Below are 27,220 nucleotides of genomic sequence, written 5' to 3'. Positions count from 1 at the left end.
ACTGGGCCCTGAGGGAACGTCCCAGCCTGTTGGGCTTGGCAGCCAGTTCTTACTCTGGGATGTAGAAAGGCTGAGCAGGTGGGGACTTGGAGAATGGCTGGCTCTGATGAGCCCAGGCGTGAGGGAACCTCTGTTATAAAGGCCATGGAAATGCTGGACTCTCTTTGCCACACCACCTATTGTGAGGATTAGAACTGGGGAAGGCAGGACAGGAACTAGACATGTGTAGTGTCCTTAAGGAGAGATGCATCCCCACTCATTCCTCGGCAGAAGGCTTGGAGGACGCCATGGGAAATTAAGCCTGCAGGTCAAGGCAGAGTTTAGAAATTGGGCCTCACCTGGTAACTGGCAGAAGCACCTCTGCCTTTCCACTGGGACATGGAGAAAGCACGATGCAGGACGTTCACTCACCTCGGACACAGGTTCCATGGCCAGTCTCTGCGAGGCTCTGTTTTAGTAGTTCACCAGAAAGTGACTTGCCAATTGTCCGAGGCTGGAGACAATGTATGTTTACTAAATGTCTAGGTTTAATAAAGTGGATTTAATTACTCTCTATTCTAGCATTTTAAAGTATCTTCAGTTAGCGTATATTAAAATACTACTGTGCACAAAATACACAGTCAAATAAATGCCAAGGAGTGTGCAATCTAATGAAGAAGTTAGAACTTGTAATCAAGTAACTATATTGCAAAGCAACGTGACACATAAAAGAATTGCCATAAAAAAGTCACAACAGCTTTGGGTTCAAATAAGGAAAAAAAGAAAATAATTTCTCAGTGGACTCATGAGAGGTTTATGGCAAATAGAATCCTGGGAGATGGGGGTAGAGGCACTGGCGAGAATAAGGGGCAGAAGTGGAAAAACATGAAGTGTTGCTAGACAACAAGAAGAATCCAGTTGTGCTGCTGTATTGCTGGTGGGGAAAGGAGACCCTAAACGTGCCCTGGGAGGTTAAGGAGAATCCCATAAGAACTTAAAGATCAAGATAAGGAATTTGTCTTATATTCAATAAGCAACTCTTTGTTTTGTTTTGAGCATTCCAAATATTCAAAGATTTGGGCAAAGGATGTATGGCCAACATCAAAAATTTTATGATATGGAGTCACCTGAGAGCATGATTTATTTTACCTCTGATACGTCTCTGAAACTCTCTTCACTGTGGTCAGTTCTGGCAACCAGCCTCCCAAGTCTACCTTGGCTTTTGGTCACGATAGCTCTTGGTAGCTACTGCTCCTTAATACTGGTACTAAATTTATGCTGAATTTCATCACTTATCATCTTGGGTATGAATTTTTAGTTGGCGAGTGTCTACATGTCCTACTATACTTGGTGTGCTTCAATGACAGAAACACACTTTATTCATCTGTCCATCCCCACTGCCTAGCCGGGAAAGAAAGAAAATAAAAACGCAGCTGTGCCATGCACTCTATCAAGTAAATTATCTTACTGTTCCCCCTCCAGATCCCTTTTTATTAGAGAGGAAATGGGTGCTCAGAGAGACAAAGCATTTTGTGAAGATCTTTCAGCTGTAAAGTGCAAAGCTGGGATGTAAACCCAGTCTGTTTTGACTGGCTGTCTTCCCAGGGTATCATATTCCTCTGTCAGAGATGGTTAGCCAGTGCTTAAGTGTTGAATGAATGAATGGATTAATGAATGAGTGAGCTGTAAAATATATTTACTTTAAAACTGATTCATCCAGAGAACATAGTTTTATAAGTGGGTACACCATGAGTGTCCCATGTTAAGAGATCTCCATTACTCTGTGTTGCTGTTTACAATAATCACAAGTTGGAATTGGCTAAGCTAATATGAAAATTTGAAAGAAAGCTGTTCCCACATTTTATCAACATTCTAAATGTGAAGTGCATCGGTGCAGCCAATAAGCACCTAGAGGCAGAAGATGTAGTTTATATTATCAGTGTTTGGAAACTGGCATTGCTAAGAATTATTGTATCTTTTCTGCTTTATTAAAGGAGACTTGGAATGATGACTTCCAATTCTGGCTTCTGGCAATATGTGGAGTGCTGGCTACTGAGCCCACAGTGTTCCCCAGGGAGAGAACACAGACCTTCTCAGTTCTGTCTATAGTGGGAAGTGTAGCTGTTGCCTTTGTTCTGTGTGCAGAATACCACAAAGAGTTTTAATTCTGATACAGATAAAAAATCTTTGTTAAGTCCAGTTTGTGTTCTGAATCCAGATTTACACTGACCTTTTGTGTGGAAGAGAAACTATATTAACTTATCACAAATGGTTTTACATCTCTTGTTAATGCAGACAAAGTTAATTAACTCAACATCAGCAGGGAACCCAGTGCCTCTTAGTTGGGGGCAAGGTGCTGGGACACAGAGAAAAAGGGGTTATGTCCTCGAGAAGATGACAGTCCAGCCAGCTTTAGGTCAGAAATCGTAAGGGCTGAGTAACTACCAAACTTGCGACTCAGAACATAGTACCCAAGGGACTCTTAACCATGCAAGGGGATGGAGTACAGATAAAACCAAACCCCAGCCTGTCAGGCCCTGGGGGAAGATGAAGGTGATACGGCTCGTGAATGTGCATTCAAGTCTCCATAATGTAGCTTCTGCTTTGGAAGATGACAGGAATATGCTGTGTGCATGCATATAGAATAATCACATATTTTCACTAATCGCAGTAAAGATGTTTGTGGAAAGCTAGTTGCTATTTTTATATGTCTATAAAAACAGCTATTGAGAGTCTAGAGACATACTTGGATTCCTGCAGTGAGGGACTGCAGCCATTGTGTTTTCTGGAGAAAGAGAGAAGTCGGAGTGACAGACCTCAATAGAAACACACACCAGGGAAACATCTCCAGTTTGAGTGAACAAGGGAAATTGTTGTAGGCTAAAGTGGAGATGTGGTCGACTGCATCTGCACACAGAACTGGATGTTGGATGGGTCCTATTTGAAAAATATTATAAGTTTTAGAACAATATAGTCAAAAAATAAATGTGGTATATGTTTTTTCCTAGCAGATTTGAGTGGTTATACAGCAAATCAATAGCATTGAGGCTTTTTTAGTGTCCTTTTGCATCTTTTTTTTGTTACCTCCCACTTCCAGTTGCTCATGACTGTCTGTTACATACCTGTTTACTTCCTTTAATTTCTAGCTGTCTTTGTGCTTTGACTGTATGTAGATCATAGACTCCATTAAAAACACTGCTGATAACAAGCATCAACATGGCAGTTCCCCTCAACCCCTCTCCTGTGCTGTTCCCCCCACATACTCACAGCAGTCGCAAATCTAGAAGGGCCGGAGTGTGTCCCAGCTCACGGATGAGGAAACTTTGGCTCCAGGTTTAGAATATTCACCCGAGGGCATGGCTAACAAGTGGTAGATCTAAGACCTTAACCTGGAATCTCTGACTCCAAATTTCTTGCCTTTTCTATGAGACCACCCTGCTTTGTGGCATTCTGTGTAATTTTAATAGGACTTCGACTGCTGTCACAAGCCAGTGAGCTGTGGTTCTCCAGATCCCGTCCAGCTCCCCCTCCACCTCATCCCATGGCCATTTCCCAGGGACCTGTTATTCTCTTTTCTATTTGTCGTCTTGGTGTTTGGGCCATGACATTCTGCAAATTATAAGAAATAAAATGAATGAAAACTGAGAACTGGTGCATCTGCATACCTTTATAATTTTCCACTGTAATATCAGTGTTCTGCTTTTCAGGGTGGGATTTTGAGTGTGGAGAAGAGAGCATTTAGAGTACATATTCCTGTAAGATAAATTCTAGCTGAAATAAGTAGGCAAAGAGAGGCAACAAAGGGCCAGGTAATTTATTTGAATACCCCCGGGTGAGGTTCCGTGGCCTTCTTGCCACAGGCCAGGGAAGTCACACCCGGTTGGGGAGGTGGGGGGCTTATAAAGGGTTAGGAGGGGGAGGAGTGGGAAAGCTATCTTAGGGGGTGTGGAGAGGTATGATTGGCTAAAGGTGACATAATAGACAACTAGAAACTTTTTTCCTTCCAAGAGGGAGGAGGCTGACATCCGGGTCTTAGTTGGCACATCAGGATGGAATTCAGAGAGAGCTGTCCCCTTTCCATATACGGCACGGACTTTGGGGTCTGGTCTGTTCTCCCCCTGTGGCATCTCTCTGTTCTGTTTACATGTCCTTGTTTTTCCTTTCTCCAGCCTAACAATTCCTACATTGTTAGTTCTTCCCCATGTAAGCCTGTTTTAAATGTAACAAATGAATGTGACTCCTGAACAAAGGAGTATTTCCGTATATTCATTCCAACCACCAATTATTTTCATCAAGTTAGGATCAGCATAAATGTATAACTGAAACAGCAGAATGTGTGGTGCTTCTCTCTTCTAGGTTATTTTCCCCCCTTAGATTCTTCCTCTGTGTGTGAAAACATTAAAATTTAATGCGTAATGTCTTGGCCTCCAAACTTTATCTTTCCTATGTTATTTGCTAATGTTTACATAATACTTTAAATTTACAGTAAAAGGCAATGCTAACTTTCAAGGAGAGGTTAAAATATTCTGGGAATAGAATTTACTAACTTGAGTGCATCTAGGCTTCAGTAGGGTCTGATGACTACATTCTGTAAATTATGTCTCTGTTGTTTATATTTCTCCCTTCTTGATCTTCACTTTTATTATAACTTGTCCTGAGCCCTGCCTAGTACTTCCTGGTTGAATTAGCTGAATAAATACCAAGTTCATTCAATGATTTATGATGGCCAGGCTGTCTGTTTGGGGCACGCTCTGAGATGGGTATGGCGGGAGGACTAGTGTGGATACTGCTAGATCGGCCATTGTCATGTATTTGCATGCCTTGGACAGGCCACTTAACTTTCCCGAAATGTCCTAATTCTACTTCCCAGGTGCCTGTGAGATTAAAATGAGTGAATGTGTGTGTATTTGACAAGCAGAAAGTGTCCATGAGGGTTATGGTGCATTCTCCCATTATTCCTACCCGCTTTAAAAATTCAGACAAATACAGACTTTATCTACATATGAAAACATCTTGATGGTCCATTAAAGTAAGTCTTTATGAGGCCATTGCAAATGAGTTTTTTGTTTGAATTGGTCAATTTTAACTCATCACAATCAGGAGACTGATTATACCTGTTTTCATAGCTTCGTTAAAAATTTAAGTGACTTGTTCATCTTAGAACTGGTTTTAATGAAAGGAACTAGAACTATATACTGATGGTTTTATCTTAATAAATCTTACTTTTATTTACCAAAGAAGCATATTTTTATATTTCCAGTGAAGTAACTTTCACCGGAAAATTTCAGGTAATTTTAACTCAACTTTTGTAATTACTTTGTGGAAAGAAAATCACGTTGTCTACTTATTTTGGATTTTTCTGTTTGTGAAAGTGATTTTACATACTTTCCAAGACTGAGTTCTAACAGATTTAAACTGAACAGCTAGCTCCATTATATGCTTTCTGTAACCATGCATCCTGCATGACAATCTTTCTCTGAGTTGTCAGGTGCTCAGCTACATTCTGTTGAATTTTCACCTCAGAATACTGCTCAGCATTGCTAGAAACTATGCCCTTTGGATTAAATCTGAAGGTCCAGGGAGAAACCAGTCATCCTATGTACATATATGTCATCCACTCCTCCTACCTTGAGCTAAACAGGGAGGCATGCCTCCAATATATGCAAATGTGAACTTGGTTGTATAGAGTGAATTTTGTTTATTTGAAGTTTGGGTTTTGCATTTCTGTTGCATTGTTTTCTCTCTGGGAAAAGCTCACGCCAAAAACCAGGTTATTCCACACAGGACTTGATGGTTTACACACTGTTTCATTCTATCGTGTCACTCTTAGGGGATGGCCAATCTCTCAATGTGCCTGAAAGGGCTAACCCAAGAAGTATTAGTTATGTGCCATTCATCACCAGGGGGCACTTTGATGTACTTTTTATTGCTAAAGTCAACAGCATCTGAAAATCTAATCTTCTGTAAGTGTGTTGGCTGAGTGGTGCTTAATTCTCCAGAGCTTTCTTTTCCCTTATTCTCTCCTCTCTGTCTCTAGACCTGCTATTCTCTTATACAGCTCATTTTTGTTTTTCATCTGGCTGTCCTTTACCAGGCTATAGGTCAGATTTCTACTGCTTCAGACCTGAGGATACAGCTCTGGTTTAATCCACAAACCTGGGGTATTTATATTTTTGGTGTATGTTTAAGCCTTCAATTGTTTTCCAAAAAAAAATTTTGACCCCACAGTTTAATTGTAAGCTACATTTTATGTTTTAATGAAATGTTAAAATGAATTAAAAATAGTGAATCATATGTTTTACAAGTTGGGAAATTCTGTTTATGGCATTTGATCATCACAATAACTTTGTGGGGAATATTCATTCACTCATTATTCCATAAATATTTTTTAAGCAACTACTCATTGCAGACATTATTCTAACTCCTGAAAAAATACAAATGTGAACAAAATTGACCAAAATCTCTGAATCATGGAGCTTACATTCCACTAAGGAAGGAAGAAAATGAGCAGAAAAAAATAAGTTGAATGTATTGTGTAATGGGAATAAATGGTAAGGAGAAACATAACGCAAAAAAAGGAGATTGGAAACTTGGGAGGGAGTGAAGAAGATGGTGTTGATTTGTGAGTTTAGGTAAGGAGAGGCCTTACTGAGCTCTCTGAATCTGGCTGAATCTGAATAAAGCTGGCCTTCCTGAGGAAGTGAGCTGAGCTGCGTGGCCGTGTCATGGGGCTGAGCACCTCCAGAAGGTGGAAGAGCTGGTGCAGAAGCCCTTCAGCTGGGAGCCTGGGGGTGGGGGTTGTGGGGGAGTGTCCAGGTGCTGAGGAGCAGAGAGAACAGGCCTTCTGGAAGGAGGGGAGCTGAAGGGAAGGTGGTTGGAGATGAAGTCAGAAGCCAAGGCATGTGACTATTTCTGTTTTTCAGAGGGACAAACCAGTAAAACTGGGTATCAGAATGGTTGCAGGGCCCCTCAGTGGCTTCCAGCTAGTCAGTGGCAGAGCTGCTCTAAGTAGTTGACATTTTATGTCTCCCTCTTCTCATCCTCTCATCCTCAGAGTAGTAGAACATATTTGTTTCTGAAACTCCTTGAGAAAAAGGCAGTTATTTTCATTTTAACCTCTGTTCTGCCTCCATTTTGAAGAACAGGTGGTATTTCAGATTGGAAAGGCAGGGGCCAGCGTGCATCACACATAGTCTTGACTTCAGCCTTATGTAACCTTGGCCTGGTTTGGAACAAGAGAATTCTTAAGAGGACATCAAACCTTCATAAATTGATTATACTCTTCACTTACAGAATTGGTTCTATGAAAATTTGGAAAGAAGTTTTTTATGTAATATCAAAAGGGGATTATTGTTGTTGCAGATGGTGAACTCACCTCCCACCAGTTAGCCTTGCCAAGCCAGCCCTGTAAGTCACCCCACTGCCACGGTCCAGATGCTTTGTGAATGAATTGTGTGCCGCTAAGACAATGCATCAGTTGTTGCTGACTTTGAAAAGAATTCACATAAAAGTGAAAGTAGCTCAAGAGAGGGATTTATTGATGAATATGCCATAAAGTAAATTGCACTTCTCTAAACCAAGGTCTAAGCATTATATTTTATAGAATTCACAAACTGTTCTCATCAGGACAGGTCACACTTAACCCTTGAACAATTTGGTCTCCCAAAAATACCACCACTCTGTGTTATCAATAGTCTGAAGGAATTCTAAGGTCAAGAAATAAATGAATCCCCCCTCTCTCCTACACAAAGAGATATTTATTAAAAGTAAAATCCCAGATACTTCTTGAATATTTATTGGACATAGTCATACAGAAACATTGTGCCTTAGACATATTAAAGTATAAAATATGTAGGTTAGAAATACCCAGAGTTGCGATTAAACTACTAGGAAAAGAATCAAACTTCATAGTTGAAAGATTTTGTGATTCATTGCTTGTGTGCCTTTAGTGCTTTGCATGCATATTGGTTTTTCATTTAATTCTCAAAAGAACTGTAGGAAGGCTGTGGGTACTGTTAGCATCCTCATCTTTCAGCTGAGGCATACCTGGGGCACAGGAGGTGAACACATCTATCAACAGGTCAATGTTCTGGAATTTGCTTTGAAATATAACTGTAGGCACCCATTCCACACTGATGCTGTCTTTCCCCTGCCCTTTCATTATTAGTTTTTAACCTCACAATTCTTTTGACCCCCCCATAACAAATCTATTGCAGTATCAAATGGATTTTTCCTGTCTCAGCTTCTTTCACAGTGTGTCTACTTGCCCACAGCTTCCACTGAGACCTTCAGCCCCTCACACCCAGAGAGCTCCAGGGAGCTGCCAGCTCGCCTCCTGCTCCTGGGTCGCCCTCACTCATGTCATCCTGTGACTTCCCCCTGCCATGCCTGCTCTTCCGTCACCAGTCATCCGTAATTTGGTTAACTTCAAATTGGCCCCTAGCTTTTTTCAAAACACTCAATTTAGGTAGTTGACAACAGAAATGGAGAAGAAGGAACAGTTGAACCACAGGGTTCAGTAGTTCTGGGATGCGGCTCTCGTATCTGAGTAAAGCATGGGCAGTGAGTCCAAATGGGACTGTGGTGACCGAATGATCAGAAAACGGAAGAGGAAGGAAAGTTTAAGGAGGGAAAGAAGCTGAATTTGTTTGTAAGAGAGGTCAAGGCCAAAGAGCAAATTATATATGTTTTCCAGACTGCATGACCCAACTATAAAGTTGGATTAATTAAACACTGATGATATTTTGCTGATCAAATGTTCAGATTGACAGTATTATGGGAGAAAGGGCTCCTTAGGGCACAACAGGTGCCATGTATCTGGTTAGTTGTTTGAAAAATTTTCAGAACATGGGAGGAAAACCCAATGAAAATGTATGGCATGACTTGCTTACTGGCTCTGGGGGTGAACTATCCACCTCCCCAGTCATTGAATTTCAACCTCCCGACATCCCAGGGAGTGAACTGAGTAGATCAGATGGCTTTAAGTGCATCTCACTTGCTTAACTAGAAAGCAGTTCAACAAGAAAAACAAAAGCTAAATACTCTTTAAAGTCTGCTTCTTTATGATGGCATACACTAATAGCCATTGCTTTGTTTATTGTTGACTAATCTCATCAAAATAAAATCATAATTTATTTTGACATGCATTAATATATTCTAGCACTAAATAATTCTTATTCAAATAAAACTGTCAGATTCAGGATAATAAGCATTAACTCGGGATTTCAACAGAAAAGCTAAACATCTTTATAAGTAATCCCACTAATCATTCCTTATAAATTTATAATTTTAGACTCCATTTCACTAAATCTTCTGTGATATGAAAAAAAAGAATATTGAGTCAAAATGAGATGTTAAGTTAAAATTCTATTATACTTACCTGCCTCTAACATTTATAATCTACTTGCATAAATTTTCCTAGTCTTTAATTAACTGGGTGTTTTTTATTTACATATAACCATATTATATTTTATACTTCAACTGTGTTCCTTAAACTGAAAGTTTTTGATAGACACATAGATGAATATATATGATAAATATACAATATACCTATAATGTAAATATGTGTAATCACTATATGGAGCTATCTGAATGTATGTAGGGTAGAGGTAACTTTTTTCTCCAGAACCTGACTTTTAACTTTATAGGATCTGAGAAGTGGTTATAATACATTTAAGTCCTACTAATTTTCCTTCTAAAGACAATGGGTATAATCAAGAATATGCCTTTAAATTTTCACAGCAATTTGAATGAGCCAGGATGAAATATTTAAGTTTATCCAGAGGAAGAAAAGTGCCCTTTAATTTGCAGGTCTTTAGTTTATAGACAATTACATTCAATTGTAGCTGTAATTTACTAGGCTAGATTTGAACCATCCATCCTTTGCTTTGCTAGCTAGTTTGCCCTCTCCTGTTGGTGATCCTTTGCAAAGAAGAGAGGATTTCATATGCCTACTTGTAGTTTGGGAAAATGTTATGAGTTTAGTAATGTATTTTTCTGTTGTGAAGTGAGTATAGATAGAAATGGAAGTAATGAATAGAAAATATAAGTGATAGTGACAATTCTGATGGAAGTGACAGTGATGATATAAAAATGAAATCAATTTCATATTTAAATTATTATAGCAACATTCATTAAACCTTTTTTTAAACAGAGCTGGATATTGCAAACTGGAGAAAGTATTAATCATGGGTTTGCCCTAGATTTTTCTGTATTAGTCTGGCATGAATGTTTATATGCAAGCTTCAAACAGTAGTTTGTTAGGTATTCAAAAGTTGAGAGCGATTTAGATTAAGGTTGTTTAAAGCTCATTTGTAAAATGCTCGTAGTATTTGAGCTGTTTTTAAAAGATTTGCTTAGCTGAAGTCATTGGATCAGAATAATTCTGACACTCTTAATCTTCCTTTTTTTCTAAGAGCCTTAGGCATTTTCTTTCCATTTACAAATTTGAATGACAAAATTAAGTAATTTACTAGAAATAGTGCAGTAAAGAACAAATTTGTGCTCAGGGAATAAAATGCACTAAATTTTAATCAAGGAACACAGCAGCAAGACAATATACTCTATCCCTTCTTTGCGTTTGAAAGGAGTTTTTAAATGCATAGCTTATAGTAATAATTGCCAAGAGATGATAAAGTAGTTACTGGGAAGCTGGCTGTATATAGAGAAGAGATTTTCACGGGTCACATGATTGCAAGTGACCAAAAGGACTAGCACATGGCAGGGAATCCCAAGGACTGTGGACATGGACACGGAAGAGGTGGGCGGGGGAGCTCTGAGATAATACAAACAAATGCAAAAAGAGAGATGTTTCCCTAAATGGACCTCAGTGCTAATTAGGTCAAGTGAACCTGGCTTTTCTGAAGTTCACCATTCTATTTAACTATTTGGAGGTGATTGGCACTAATATGATACTTACAGTTTTTATAACTGTTGTTAATTTTAAAGGCAGTTGGTTTTTGCTTATACCAAAAATATTGAATTAACATTTTTTTAACCAAAAAATTGTCAGTAAAGTGTACCATGGTATAGATCTCTTAGAAAGTCTGAATTCTTCTTAGGAAGGTAAATGATCAATGGCTTCCTTTAACTGATTTGTAGCTCCAAAAATGCGTTCTTCTGCACTCAGCCATATTTTTTAACACGAATGAATGTGCTTTGATATCTTTAAAGATATCTTTGGTATCTTTAATTTTGTTGGTTCTTATACCTGTAATACACTTGATAAATGAAGAATTTCTCCAGATATCAGATGACAGCAAAGAACAATGTAAAACATAGGAACTCTTCTTCTCACACAAGGGAAACAGTTTATTTCTTGAGCCCACATAGTCATGGATTAAACAGTGGATATATTAAAAATAAATGCCTTTTATCACTGGGCAATAGAATATAGTAGGCTTGTATTATGTGAACCTATTTATAATTCTGTCACCTCAGATAAAAGTCAGTCTTCTGCCAGTCTGGGCTGGAGATGTATAGACATACATGTCATCAGTTCATCGGAGCATTGGCCAGAAGAGGTCAGGCAGGTGCGTCTCAGAGAGATGTACTCAGGGAAGGTAGGAAGAGGGCCTCTTTCTCAGTAGTTGGTTTAAGAAGAACTGGAGGACACATTCTGGCTACACAGAACCATAAATAATCAGGTAGAGGAGCCCCTCACATAGACAGATGGTAGCAACTGGCCTAAAGCAATGAAAGTTTGGTTAATTTTACAAAGTCAGGAACCAAGAGGTCTAAGGTCATATGCTCCAGCTACCCTGGCGGTTTGGAAGCCCAGTTCACCCATGTCTACACAGGCACACATGTTGCATGTCTCTTGCCAGTTCAGGTTATTCTGTACTGGGAATGGACTTTGCAAATACTGTGCCTCTCTCATTTCCAGTAGGTTTTAAATGTGTGGTAGCTAAAAGTCCATGTTTTGAAGGTAGAATTTAAAACATTAATTAGCATGAATAATAACAGTATATTAAGGAACTGCTCCGTATGTATTATAATTTAAGGTAGAAATGGCAGACATAACTTAGTAATGGTTTGTTCTTTGTGATGAACTGTTATGAATTATTGAAATTATGGCACTGGTTTTCTTATGTACTAAACCTATCTACTGGTGAGTTTCAAGTTAGAACAAAACCCTTGCTAAGTGCAGTCATTACTATTGAAGAGAGAACTATTAGATTATTTATTATTTAAATTTGTTAAGCTCCTGTGAAATAACTCTAAGCAATCTTCAATGAGGAATTGACATGCATGTATGTATGTACATGCATATATATGTATGTAATTATAATTATATATAATTACATATAATATAAAATAAACACTGTTAAATTTTTACTTTCTATATTTTGCTAGTGAAAATTCTAGTAATTTTTATATAGTCAGACTGTTGACTGATTAGCTCACCACGTGAGTAGTAAGTAGTTCTCTAAGTATGTTGATTCGTCTTCTCAAACTAATGAATAGTTTGTTTCACTGATACTGCATTAGAGGCTCTTGGCATATGAAAACATGTTTTAAAATCAACCAACCACCAGTTTACACAACTGTACATAAACCCATTAATTTACTACTGGTGTGCACTGATGCATCTAGCTAAATAAATAAACAGTCTTGCTTAAAATGACAACATAGGGCTCTGGTAAGATTTAGCTATCATTTATCTTTGATATCCATACATATCTATTCATAAATACAGCTTCTAATTTTAAATCCTAAAAGATTATTGGTTAATTTAATATTTCAAGATAAAAACAATTTCTCAGATAACATAAAACACTGCTGCATATCCTTTTTAGTTTACTAAATTGTTCCTTTATTCATTTATTTAACTACCAAATCCATATAAAGAACTTACAGTGGGCATTGTGCTGCTATGCTAGGCTTTCTAGAGTTAAATTAGTATGAGATTATTTTATCAAGAAATCAGTGATCTACTTCACTGGTTCTCAGACTCTGCTACACATTGAAATTGTTTGGGGAATTAAAAAGTATATATATTTTTATATATAAATACCTGGGTTTTACCTCCAGAGATTCTGATTTAATTAATTTTGGCTGCAGCCTGGCCATCAGGATTTTTAAAGCTCCCCTCAAGATTTCAACATGCACAACATTTGGGGACCATTGATGTAGCTAGGAATTAAAATATACCTATAAGAACCCTTGAGAACTTTCTCGACACCCCTCCCACCTCACCTTGGCCCATCAGGACTAATTGACTTCTTTCTGCTCTGCGATTCTGTATGTATTTCCACTAAATGAATGTTGTATGACCTCACTTATTTTTATATTTTGTTTTGTCCACTTAAAAATTCATTTAAAATTGGTTTGAAAGATTATAAATGTGATTGTTCTCTTTTCTGACATTTTAATTTTTAAGTTAAATTTCAAAGAATAAGAACAGTCTCACCACCCAGTGCCTAAAATCGCAAGCATTAGCACTCTCTCTCATTTCATAATTAGTACATCCTCTTTACGTCCAGCTTCTCATCACGCCCAGCCTTGAACTTTCAGTCTAGTAACAGAAACCGTCAGTTGTCTCCCTTCCCACCCTACGTCCTTTACCGCTTCCCTCCTTGGGCATGCTGCTTCCGCTGCTGAGAATAGCATTTCCACCCTTCCTTTCGTCTCACGGTGCCGCTGTGGCCAGGACCAAGAAACATTATATAAACTCAGTATCTCTACCACCCCCATCAGACTGTGAGTACATATATCATGGGGAAAGACGATGCCTTATCAGTGTTTAGAACAGTGAGCTGGACTGATCTTTTACCACCGGAACTGAAATAATTACAATGTTTCCCCAGTTTTCAGGAATAATAAATACATGGACAGTATATTCTAAACTGAAAGTTTTTATCCTGTAATTATTTTTCAACCTACCTTTGAACGTTAACAAGAACTACCTGGGAATGAACAAATACAAAGAAATATTAAAGAGAAGCAACCATTTGTTCTTAGATGGATTGCTTTTCTGGATGTGCATCTTGTAATTGTGAGTTTTGTAATAATATTGTTACCATTTAAACTTAGCAAAATTAATACTTCTCATGACAGTAGGTATAACAACAGCTGCAAAGAGTGCTGTGACTCTCAGGTGCTCTGCTGCTTAAACAAGCACGAGAACCTCTGAGTATTACAAGGGAAATTCTCTTCTGTTGTCATTTCAGTTACTGAGTTAACTGGAAGTGTGAATTGAATTCTGGCAATTGGGACTAATATTAATTACTTCTAGAATATGCAGTCAGGAATGTATTGGAAGCACCAAGAAATTCTGAAACTAAAACGTTTCCTACTTTTTTTTAAGTAAAGGTATACTTTGTGCAACTCTTACTCTTACACTTAATTTCCCTTTCTCCTCCAACTATATTAACAATATTCTCATCTTGGAAAATGTGGGCTGTAATAAGAAATGACATAAGCCATTTTTAGTAAGGGAAGCTATAAGTGATGATAGTGACATTTTCATTCTTCCACTTTAATTTGTTACATATTGCTGTGCTAGATAGATTCATCTCAGAGTCCTAATCCATTTACACACTTCCTGTGATGTTTAGCATATTGACATGCAGTGAGCAACTTTCCTTCAGCCTTTCTGTACTATTTCTCTAACACGGCATAAATACAAGGCAGTCCTCTAATAAGCCCACCTTCAAATGTACATTGCCTTAGCTGAGGCTTATTTTCATTGAGACATCATGTTCTGTGGAATCCCCACTAGTTTGAAATTATTAGAAATTACAATTCCTTCTGTGAAATGCAGTTTTCAAAAGACGATACTCGGTAGACTTGTGTCATTTTTCCCTGCCACGCTGTGGGTGAGATACCCCTGAAGGCTAGTGGGCCTCAGGCATGGGAGGGCCAGTCCGGGGGCTGGCTCCCAGGGCCAGAGGGGTAGGGTGGTGGTCTCTGGAGTGGTCTGGGATGACTGACAGTCCTTTATACATCCCAGATTTGGGGCTTTGTCTACATGATTTCTTTAGTTATATACGTATGTAAATCCACAAATGATACGGAGTAACCTAAACAATGGCTTAGAGTCTAATTTCCTATTCACTCATAGTTACCAATATTTGCAGAATACATAGATAAGGTCTGTAATGTCTAAATTGCTTGAAAACCGTAAGAAAGGGAAATGGAGTGCATCTTGTAACTCCAGGGAGAGGAAATCCCGGGGCAAAATACCTAGCTGAAACCGAAATCAGGCAAAGGAAGAAATAAAGTTTAAAACCTCTTGTATTGCTTACAAAAAAGCCGTCTGGCATGTGTCTCTCTCCTGTCACCGCAAAAGCAAGCGAAAAATCTTTTCAGGTCAGATAAGCCCTTGGTTGCCCAGGTAATTACCCACTGATATGAACTACAGTCTCCACCCCTTAGAAACGCCTGTTGATATGCAGATGAACTAAAGCCAGGCGAGAGAGTCTGGAAATACTGCAGTTTTACCCACACATCTGTAGATATTTTCAGTGCTGCAAATGTTGTCAGTTTACATGTCTGCAATCCTAGCATCACAATTTTTCTAGCAGGAAAAATAAACCACTTTAAGGGAAGATGGTACATGCATATGTAGTGTGTAAGTAGCACAACTGAGCTTCATGCTGCCATTTGAATGTGTGCTGAAGTATCTCAATAAGCACTGGAAACACAATTAGTAAGTAATACAAAAGACGGTTGCTCCCAGGCCTGAATGGAAAACAAAAAGTAGTAACAAATTAGGCGAACAAGAAGAAACTATGTAGAAAAAAATGTAATTAAAGTGTGAAATTACTGTATCTTTCTATATGAAAACTTCAAAGGCAATTATGAAAGATTAGTGAAAACAGTATAGCTATTGATCTTTATAAATGATAGTTACATTAAAATTCCATTTATGAAACTACTCTTCCTCCCAAATGATGGGAAATTTCATTATTCAGTCTGACTGTTATTTAAGGAGGTGAGAAAGAACTTAGCACTGACAAGGAGGCACAGGCAGTTTTTCGGTGATAAATAGGGGATAGGAGTCCTGTCTTCACTGGCCTCCCCAGGGAGTGGCTGCCCTTGGTTCCTCAGGGCAGTTTGCCTGAGGAGCAGTCGGTTTGGACCAGTGCCTACTTTCAAGAAGATACAGAGGTTTGACAGGTACTGGACTTGCCTAGGAGTAAGTGCCCCCCTCTTACTTGTGAGAGAGCATCAGCCATCCTCATATGGAAAATAAATTTCAAATTCTAAAGAGGTTCTGTGGCATGAATCCATTCGTAGGAAAGGCATGTTCCAATTTTGATTCAACCAACATAATTTCAATTAGAATTAAAAAAAAAGAATGCTTTAATGTATCTAACTGCTTGGACCACTCTTTTTTGGACTGAGTGATCAAAACCATCTATCTATTGAACATATGATGCGAGAGTGTTTGCTTCTGACTTGCTTTGGTGTTGGCAGCCGCGCTCAGAAAATAGCGCCCCATGCAGGGCAGCCGGAAGGCCCCGAACTTCCTAATGACAAATCATCCCACACCACTAAACTACATGCTAATTGCGCCTTGGCATAAGGACCAATGAGACCCACCAAATGGTTATGCTAATAAGGCATATGGAGCCGCACCAACCAGGTCAGAGCATGAGAACTATATAAGCAAGCCTCTCCTTCCCCTCTGGGTCCTGCCCAACTCATTTGTTTCACAAAGAGCTGAAGAATAAAGCTTTCTGCAGAAGAATCCTGCTGTTGTTGCATGCTGTTCTTGCCGGCGAGGACAGGGCACGCGACAAGTGGTGCCGAAACCCGGGAACCAGAACATCACCGGCACAGGGAGGACCCTTCAGACATCTGGAGAGGATTCAGAACTGCAGGTCAGAAGAAAGCCCGGAGGGGTAAGTTCCGAGAGGCCCCTGCTTTTTAGGATGATGGTTGATGGTTCTCTGTAAATAAGGAGGCACCATGGGGAATGCACCGTCATTAGTCACGGCGCTGCAGACAGCTCTCAAAGAGCGAAACTTGAAGGTCTCCAGCAAAGTCTTAGGATCTTTTGTGAAGGAGATAGACCGTGTGGCCCCCTGGTTCATTTGTTCAGGGTCCCTCTCAATCCCGAACTGGGACAAACTGGGGAAAGATCTTGATAGAGAGGAGGAGGAGGGTAGCCTGAGGGGAGGCACCAGGCCCCTCTGGAAACTGATTAGAGCTTGTCTGCAAGATGAGAGATGTGAAAAGGTAATAAAAGAAGGTCAGAGAGCATTGACAGATATCCAAGAGAGCATGTCAGAAACGGAACGGGAAACAGAGAGCGCGCGCGGCCGAAAAAAGGCCACAAAAACGAAGGTAAAGAAACCTCAGAGTGAGGGAGAAAGCCCGCCTAGGGCAAAAGCGAAAGAGCCCCGAGAAGCGAGTAACAATCGCCTCGGAGAAAATAGTAAATACCCCTGGAAAGAGTTGAGGGACCTCCAACTCTCCAATAGGGAATCTGAGGAGGAATTAACGTCCGCAGAGGAAGGGGAAGAAAATAAAACCGCAGAGTGTAGAAGTAAGGGAACCAGCAAAGTTGAAAAGCGGACCAAGGAAAAAATGAAAGCAGGGTGTCCCCCGACGCCCTTTGCCCCGCCACCTTACGTGAGTGGCGCACTCTCCTTTTGCCACCCAGATACTCTTCAGGCAATTAGACAAATGTTTCCTGTATTTGAGGATAACGGTGTACGCTCTCACCAGCCCCTGAGCCATAAACAAGTTAAGGAGTTAGCAGAATCCGTTCGGGCTTATGGAGTCAGTGCTAACTATACCATAGCACAAGTTGAGAGATTAACAGAGACAGCCATGACACCCGCAGACTGGCAATATGTAACTAAGGCATGCCTTTCTAGTATGGGGCAATACATAGAATGGAAGGCATTGTGGCATGATATCAGCATGACCCAGGCACGCGCAAACGCGGCCGAAGGACAGCCTGCATGGTCATATGATATGCTGACGGGCCAAGGACAGTGGGTAGCCGACCAGACCGCCTTCCCCTTACAGGTATATGCACAAATAAACACGTGCGCCGCCAAGGCATGGAAAGCCCTCACCAACAAAGGAGAAGTATCAGGCAATTTGACAAAAATTATTCAGGGGCTGAGCGAGCCATTTTCTGACTTTGTCGCTCGTATGATAGAGGCCGCAGGCAGAATATTTGGAGATCAGGAACAAGCAATGCCCCTAGTGGAGCAATTAGTGTTTGAACAATGTACCAAGGAATGCAGACAGGCGATAACACCCTGGAAACAAAAAGGGATACATGCCTGGTTGAAAGCCTGTAGAGAAATAGGAGGGCCACTCACCAATGCGGGCCTAGCCGCGGCCATATTACAGAGCCACAAACAAGCCAGGATCACTAACAGAAGTATCAAATGCTTTCAATGCGGGAAATTAGGACATATAAAGAGAGAGTGTAGGAGCCCAGCTTCAGAACAAACAACCCAAAAGACCCCTGAGTTGTGCCCTAAGTGTAAGAAAGGCAGGCATTGGGCTAATGAGTGCCGGTCTATTAAAGATATAGAAGGGAAACCCTTAGAGTTGCCAAAAAATGCCCAGAGGGGCCCCCATCACCAGGGCCCGCAAATATATGGGGCAACCAGCACGCAAGTGTCATTCGGGAACAACCAGGCCCCCCAAGGAGAGCCACTTCAGGTTCCGTGGGATTGGACATCCATGCCACCACCAGAATAGTGTTGACTCCACAGATGGGAGTTCAGCCTATCCCTTCAGACTTTAAAGGCCCCCTACCACCAAATACCATTGGGTTACTCCTAGGGCGCTCTTCTGCTGCATTGAAAGGCCTGGTAGTTCATCCCGGAGTCATAGATCAAGATTATGAAGGACAGGTAAAAATCATGTGTTCGGCTCCCAGAGGAATCTATCCTATATCCCCGGGAGACCGCATAGCCCAGCTCTTAGTTTTACCTAGTCTCCACGCCAATTATCCTGCTACCAACACGGAGAGGGGAGAAAGGGGCTTCGGCTCCTCTGACTGGGATTCAGCCTTCATAGTATTAGATTTAGCAGACAGACCAAAATTAACTCTTCAAATAGAGGGAAAGAGCTTTGAGGGAATCCTAGACACTGGAGCAGATAAAAGTATTATCTCTGCAACCTGGTGGCCCTCCAAGTGGCCTGTGACCCAATCCTCACATTCATTACAAGGTTTAGGATATGAGTCAAGCCCTTCAATTAGTGCCAAACCATTGAAATGGCGAGCCCCTGAAGGACAAGAGGGTACAGTCACCCCTTATGTACTCCCTCTACCGGTCAATTTATGGGGGAGGGATGTCATGAGAGACGTAGGCCTCAAACTCATTAATGAATACTCCACCCCCGCCCAAGGCATGATGATGGACATGGGATACATCCCTGGCAAGGGGCTGGGGAAACACCAACAGGGACACATAGAGCCCATCCTGCCCAAAGTAAAGAATGACCGTCACGGCCTGGGTTTTTCATAGGGGCCATTGAAGATGCCATGCCCATACCTTGGCTCACAGAGGAGGCCGTATGGGTTCCTCAGTGGCCCCTATCCTCTGAAAAATTAGAAGCAGCTCATTGCTTAGTGCAAGAGCAGCTCCAAGTGGGACACCTAGAACCCTCTGTGTCCCCATGGAACACACCCATATTTGTAATCAGGAAAAAGTCAGGATCATGGAGGTTGCTTCATGATCTGAGAGCAGTAAATGCTCAAATGAGAATGCTTGGACCCGTACAACGGGGACTGCCACTCCTCTCTGCCTTACCCAAAGAATGGAAAGTGCTCATAATAGATATTAAAGATTGTTTCTTTTCTATACCTCTAAGCTCCAAGGACAGGGAAAGATTTGCTTTTACTTTGCCAGCTATTAACCATGAACAACCCGATGCCAGATTTCAGTGGAAGGTCCTCCCTCAAGGAATGGCAAATAGCCCCACCATATGTCAACTGTACGTTCAGCGAGCGCTAGACCCAATTCGTAAGACCTATCCCACGCTAAAGATCATCCATTACATGGATGACATCCTTCTTTGCTCCCCACAACCAGCGGAAATAGAAGAAGCATATATAGATCTCACTAGATCCCTAGAAAATTGGAGACTGAATATAGCAAGCGAGAAGGTCCAAAAATCTAGTGTTAGCAAATTCCTAGGAGCAACCATTTACACAGATGTAATTTGCCCCCAAAAGCTTGAGATAAGACATAATCAATTGCGAAATTTGAATGACTTCCAAAAACTCCTAGGGGATATTAATTGGTTGCGCCCATACTTAAAGATACCCACCACTGAATTGACTCCACTATTTAAAACCCTAGAAGGAGACCCACAACTAACGTCACCGCGCTCCCTCACACCTGAGGCATTACAAGCCATTCGCAAAGTAGAACAGGCTTTGGTGACAGCACAATTAAATAGAGTGCAATCGAATGAACCCTTTGAGTTGTGTGTCCTTCCCACCCCAGAGCTGCCAACAGCAGTCTTATGGCAGCACGGCCCACTGATCTGGATTCATCCCCAAGCCTCTCAGGCTAGGACAATAGAGTACTATCCAGCAGCCGTGGCCAAACTTGCTTTGAGAGGAGTAAAAACCTCCATGACACATTTCGGAGAGGCTCCAGCTAAAATTATAACCCCTTACAGCGTAGAACAGATACAAGTATTATGTGCTATGAACGATGATTGGGCCATACTTGCTTACAGTTTCTCAGGAACCTTTGATAATCATTTCCCTAAACATCCCCTCATCAACTTCGCCAAAAATCATCTCCTAGTATTTCCTCGGGTCACTAGCCTAACCCCGCTGCCTCATGGAAAAACAGTTTACACGGACGGGTCTAAGACAGGCACAGGTGCCTATGTCCATGATGGCAAAGTTGTGACAAAAGGCTACACGCCTGACACTCCACAAATAGTGGAATGTCGCATAGTCTTAGAGGTCCTACAAATCTTTCCTGAACCTTTAAATATTGTGTCTGACTCCTGTTATGTAGTTAATGCAGTCAAATCTCTAGAAGTGGCCGGGCTAATCAAAGCGTCCAGCCCAGTAGCCACTTTGTTCAAACAGATACAATCAGCACTACTTCATAGGCAATCTCCTTTGTATATAACTCATATCAGAGCACATTCAGGCCTTCCCGGGCCTATGACCCAAGGCAACCACCTGGCAGACCTCGCAACCAGAAATATAGCTTTTCCCCTGCTAGACCCTATCACCACAGCTTCAAAATTCCATACACAATTTCATGTCACTGCCGAAACACTGCGCAAGCGGTTTAGCATAACCAGGGCCGAAGCTAGGAACATTGTCCTTAGCTGCCAACATTGCTGCAGCTTCCTTCCCACACCTCATGTTGGGATCAACCCCAGAGGTATTAGGCCTTTACAAGTTTGGCAAATGGATGTGACGCATATTTCGTCTTTTGGGAAACTGAAATATGTACATGTATCCGTGGATACTTGTTCAGGAGTCATCTTTGCCTCCCCATTGTCAGGAGAGAAAGCTTCCCATGTCATCCAGCACTGCCTTGAAGCTTGGAGCGCATGGGGGTTACCACAGATTCTGAAAACAGACAATGGCCCAGCCTATACCTCTACAAAATTTGCTCAATTTTGTCATCACATGGGGATAAAACATATCACTGGCCTTCCCTACAACCCACAGGGTCAAGGGATTGTGGAACGCGCGAACCGCACGCTCAAATCCTATTTACTTAAACAAAAAGGGGGAATTGAAGATATACCCCCCACACCAAAAACTGCCATAGCCCTAGCACTTTTCACTATAAATTTTTTGAATCTGGATGCTCAAAGCCATACAGCAGCGGATCGCCATAATCAGTGGCCAAAAGACCCACAAGAACTAGTAAAATGGAAGGACGTGTTATCTAACCAATGGAAGGGCCCGGATCCAATCATAATCAGATCCAGGGGAGCTGTGTGTGTTTTCCCCCAGGGTGAAGAAAATCCCTTCTGGATCCCGGAGCGCCTAACGAGGAAAGTCCTAAACAAAGGAGATGACTTCGCTGTACCTCCTGACCCTGCTCCTGACACTGGAGACCCCGACTCAGGGAGTATTGAGATGGGGAATCCTGTCTGCCTTTCCTAAGCCTATGCCTGTCCGTTTCAATGCAGCCGTTTTTCCGCGCTTTTTCACTACCAATACTAGTATGAACTTGCCCTACTTAGTTAAAGACACCCTAGTAGCTCCCCTGGGAGAAAACCGATCCTTCGTAACTAATGGGTCATTATGCTTCACCACTCAGAATCTAGCTGGCTGTATCTCCCTGAAACGGAGGAAATACGGATGGTTCAGTGACATAATTCTAGAGGCCAGTAGCCTCCCCGTTATGTCAGCTAAATTTGAAGGGCCTAATAAGGAAGGGAGCCCGTCCTATAAGAACATGACTATCCACCAGATGGTTCTCTGGATCAATGGCACATTTGTACACTCTCCCAGGAACAATTCCACCGACAGGCCTCGTCAACCCAAATATGCCTCCCATTGTGTGGGCGACTATGAGGGAGAGCTGTGGCCCTGGACTGACTGTCAGTCAACTGTAGTAACGTGGGCAACTGAGAGGCAGGAGTTTACCATCTCCCCAGATATGGAGGGACGGCCAGCCAATGAGGCTTGGTGGCCAGTAAAGGTGCTCGAAGGCGAGTTTCGTCAGCAGCTGAGCATGAACCCCTTCCATAAATGGATGCTGTGTGGAGTCAATGGCTCGTGTACCGACCTCTCCCCCTTTTCCGCCCTCCAGGGTGGGGGAATCGGTGTAAAAAATATCACCTTTTGGTGCGAGAATAACCACATGCGCGCACACTGGAACATGATCATGACCCATAACAACGAGAACTACACGTGTTCAGCAAAATCAGGTCCAGAGTCACCTAATTCCCTTTTTCCACCTTCTCCAGTATGCGTATACCCCCCATTTCTGTTTATCTTATCCAATAGTAGCTTTGACTCCTGCTCCAATGAAACCTGCTTTCTGTCTCAGTGTTGGGATGCGCGTAACTTTACCAATGCTTTGGTAGTCCGCATCCCCCGTTGGGTCCCTGTTCCCGTAGACGCCCCTAACACCATGACTCTGTTTCGAGAAAGGCGCGATTTTGGTGTTACAGCCGCCATAGTGCTCCTGATCTCCGTGACCGCGGTCGCAGCCACCGCCGCTGGTATAGCTTTAGACACCTCCATCAAATCGGCTACAGAGCTCAATAACCTTGCAGCCTCAGTAGCTTCTGCCCTGGACCAACAGTCCACACTTGATGGCAAACTGAAAGGAGGAATAATGATCCTCAATCAACGCATAGATCTCGTGGAGGAACAAATGGAGGTGCTCTGGCAAATGGCCCAATTGGGATGTGAGCGGAAATATCGTGCCCTCTGCATCACTAGCATTCAATATAAAAATTTTACACGGGCAGCTAATCTGTCACGAGACCTGTCCCAGTATCTTTCAGGAAACTGGTCCCAAGACTTCGATGGGACACTAGAAGAGCTGCGGCGAGAAATTATCCACATCAACTCCACCCGTCTAGATATCTCCGTAGCGGAAGGACTCTCTTCCTGGTTCCTCAGAGCTCTCTCCCACGTCAAGGAGTGGGCGGGCATGGCTGGGATGGGCGTGTTCCTGCTTGGAGGTCTCATGCTCTTACTCTGGTTGTTATGCAGACTCCGCAACCAACATAAGCAGGACAAGGTGATCCTTGCTCAAGCCCTAATGGCGATAGACGTTGGCGCCTCTCCCCAAGTGTGGCTCAACATGCTTAAGAAGGAAGCTCGGCTTTAGCTTGAGGTAGCTCTTGCACCCTGAGCCCATGTGGCACTGCACCAGGCCCGAGTACCTCAATGCTTAATCACAGCTTTCTTTAAGAAGCTCATGGTGCAAGAGGGTTGAGAAAAAGGGTCCAAACCCTTTGTACCAAGCGGTCCCAACGCCAGCCAGAGGATGCGAGGCAAAGCACTGCAAGAGGTCTTGGACCCCTCTGAGAGGCATGCCTGACTGCATAGGGGTAGATGCCCAGAACCCCTCTCCAAAAAGGGGGCATCAGGAAGTATGATGGAGGTCAGGCCTCTGTCTCCGCCTCTGCTGGCAAGTTCCGCCTTGAGCTTCTGTTAGACAAAAAAGGGGGAGATGTTGGCAGCCGCGCTCAGAAAATAGCGCCCCATGCAGGGCAGCCGGAAGGCCCCGAACTTCCTAATGACAAATCATCCCACACCACTAAACTACATGCTAATTGCGCCTTGGCATAAGGACCAATGAGACCCACCAAATGGTTATGCTAATAAGGCATATGGAGCCGCACCAACCAGGTCAGAGCATGAGAACTATATAAGCAAGCCTCTCCTTCCCCTCTGGGTCCTGCCCAACTCATTTGTTTCACAAAGAGCTGAAGAATAAAGCTTTCTGCAGAAGAATCCTGCTGTTGTTGCATGCTGTTCTTGCCGGCGAGGACAGGGCACGCGACACTTTGGCAGATTCCAAGCTTTAATGTTACATGAGAAAAAATACTTTCTGTCAGAACACTCTTCATTGAAGAAATCAGTCATTTTGGGCTGGCTAGATCTTGCGTCCCTTCGTGATGCCCATTATGCCCTTGCAGTACTGTTACAGAGGTCTGTTTGCATGTGAAATGAGGTCTTGAGCATAAAAGAATGACATGCCAAACCGGCAGCTGCCTATTTTCTCTTGTGTATTGGAGTTGTAGAATTCACCTGGAGGGATAGCCCACACAGGTGATACTAGGAGGAGGAAGGAAGTGCCTTTCGAATTCTAAGTAATCTAGGGAATTATACCACTTTTATTAAACATAAATAAATAGAGCTGCATAATAAAAGAGCTAATGACTTTTTAAATATAGCATAGCCTGTGTAAAATATTGCCCAGGGATAGCAAAGGTACATCCTTTGTGATATAAGACATTTGACCTCTCAGTAACTTTTCCATCATGGGATCATATTTTACTATTTCTGCTTTCAAAATAACTCATTTTTAATGATTTGAGATATATGGTTATGTATATAAAAATGTTTCAAGGAAAATACCTGTGAATTATGCATGATATAACTGAGAAAATATTCTAAAGTAAGCTTATTTTTAAGATCAACTGAATTCAACATGTAGACATTTTATCAAATTCTCTTTTTGTTGATCCTTTAACTGTTCAGGAAAAATGGCAAATAATATAAACAAATTTGGCCATATGTACTGGATTGTCTCGAAGAAATATTCAGTAAAATCTCAACCAATATGTGTAGATTGGGTTCTCCATGCCAAAACAAACTCAAATGGCCCCTAATGGAGAATAGGTTTCTGGTTGTAAAGGAACAGATTGGTAATGGTAAAAACCATCTTAAAATTGTATTTTAAAATTTGAAGTTAATGCAGGTTAACTGTATGTTTGTAGAAAGTTTAATGCATATGTTTATACAAGCACCCATTAAAAAAATAGAAGGACCACAATATTAAAACTGCTATTTATTTTTATAAATAACATGTATTTATTATGGTGCATAACAATGATATTTAAAAAGCATTGGAGGAATTCATTTGAAGTATTATTACATATAATTGAAGATTAGTGACTTTCTCGTTCTTAATTTCTTGCTGATTTTGAGTCCACGTGAGAAGATCTGGTGGTCTTATCTCTACCCAGCTGTCCTGTGATGTCTGCCCTGCCTCTTTTATGTAAAGACCCTCCAGCTTTGCTCTTCCTTCTCGTTCTAGCTATAGGCTTTGAGATTCTTCCAGATGGACATATTTCTTTTCTTTTTTTTTTGGTATTATAAATATACAATCACATGAGCAACATTGTAATTACTAGATTCCCCCCATTATCAAGTCCCCACCATATACTCCATTACAGTCACTGTCCATCAGTGTAGTAAGACGCTATAGAGTCACTACTTGTCTTCTCTGTGTTATAGTGCCTTCCCTGTGTGTCCTGTTACGTTACGTGTGCTAATGATAATGCTCCTTATTCCCCTTCTCCCTTCCACCCTTCCCAGTCCCTTTCCCTTTGGTAACTCTTAGTCCTTTCTTGGGTTCTGTGACTCTGCTGCTGTTTTGTTTCTTCAGCTTTTGCTTTATTCTTATGCTCTACAGATGAGTGAAATAATTTGGTACTTGTCTTTCTCTGCCTGGCTTATTTCACTGAGCATAATACCCTCTAGCTCAATCCATGTTGTTGCAAATGGTAGGATTTGTTTTCTTCTTATGGCTGAGTAATATTCCATTGTGTATATGTACCACATCTTTATCCATTCATCTACTGATGGACACTTAGGATGCTTCCATTTCTTGGCTATTGTAAATAATTCTGTGATAAACACGGGTGCATATGTCTTTTTGAAACTGAGCTCCTACATTCTTAGGGTAAATGCCTAGGAGTGGAATTTCTGGGACAAGTAGAATTTCTATTTTTAGTTTTTTGAGGAACCTCCATACTGCTTTCCACAATGGTTGAACTAGTTTACTATCCCAACAGCAGTGTAGGAGGGTTCCCCTTTCTCCGTATCCTTGCCAGCGTTTGTTGTTATTTGTCTTTTGGATGGTGGCCATCCTAACTGGTGTGAGGTGATATCTCACTGTGGTTTTAATTTGTATTTCCCTGATAATCAGCGATGTGGAGCATCTTTTAATGTGCCTGTTTGCCATCAAAATTTCTTCTTTGGAGAAGTGTCTGTTCATATTCTCCACCCATTTTTAATAGGATTATTTACTTTTTGGGTGTTGAGGTGTGTGAGTTCTTTATATATTTTAGATGTTAACCCCTTGTCTGATATATCATTTACAAATATATTCTCCCATACAGTAGGATGCCTTTTTGTTCTGCTAATTGTGTCCTTTGCTGTGCAGAAGCCTTTTAGCATGATACAGTCCATTTATTTATTTTTTATTTTGTTTCCTTTGCCAGGGGAGATGTGTTCAGGAAAAAGTTGCTCATGTTTATATTCAAGTGATTTTTACCTGTTTTCTTCTAAGAGTTTTATGGTTTCATGACTTATATTCAGGTCTTTGATCCATTTTGAGTTTATTTTTGTGCATGGGGTTAGACAATAATATGATTTCATTCTCTTGCATATAGCTGTCCAATTTTGCCAACATCATTTGTTGAAGAGGCTGTCATTTTCCCATTGTATATCCATGGCTCCTTTATCATATATTAATTGACCATATATGCTTGGGTTTATGTCTGGGCTCTCTAGTCTCTTCCATTGGTCTATGGGTCTGTTCTTATGCCAGTACCAAATTGTCTTAATTACTGTGGC

The 27,220-nt window shown here is 41.4% G+C and overlaps 1 protein-coding gene across 6 annotated transcripts in view; it reads left to right on the top strand.

Annotated features, from left to right (window-relative positions):
* PRKN (parkin RBR E3 ubiquitin protein ligase) overlaps window positions 1-27,220 on the top strand; it is a 1,215,897-nt gene that overhangs the window by 165,895 nt on the left and 1,022,782 nt on the right. Inside the window, exon 2 of one of the 6 annotated variants that reach the window (XM_073219863.1) lies at window positions 16,646-24,367. The exons of the other annotated variants lie outside the window; for them this stretch is intronic. Within the exon in view, the coding sequence (XP_073075964.1) occupies window positions 21,963-23,738 (1,776 nt within the window). The 5' untranslated portion in view covers window positions 16,646-21,962 and the 3' untranslated portion in view covers window positions 23,739-24,367. Of the gene's footprint in view, window positions 1-16,645; window positions 24,368-27,220 lie in introns of those variants that run through there. 6 annotated transcript variants of the gene reach the window in all.

This window comes from Manis javanica, chromosome 13 (assembly GCF_040802235.1).
Source record: "Manis javanica isolate MJ-LG chromosome 13, MJ_LKY, whole genome shotgun sequence".
Classification (NCBI taxonomy): domain Eukaryota; kingdom Metazoa; phylum Chordata; class Mammalia; order Pholidota; family Manidae; genus Manis; species Manis javanica.
Note: the sequence above shows the minus strand (reverse complement) of the source record. Positions and strands in the feature narration are given on the sequence as shown.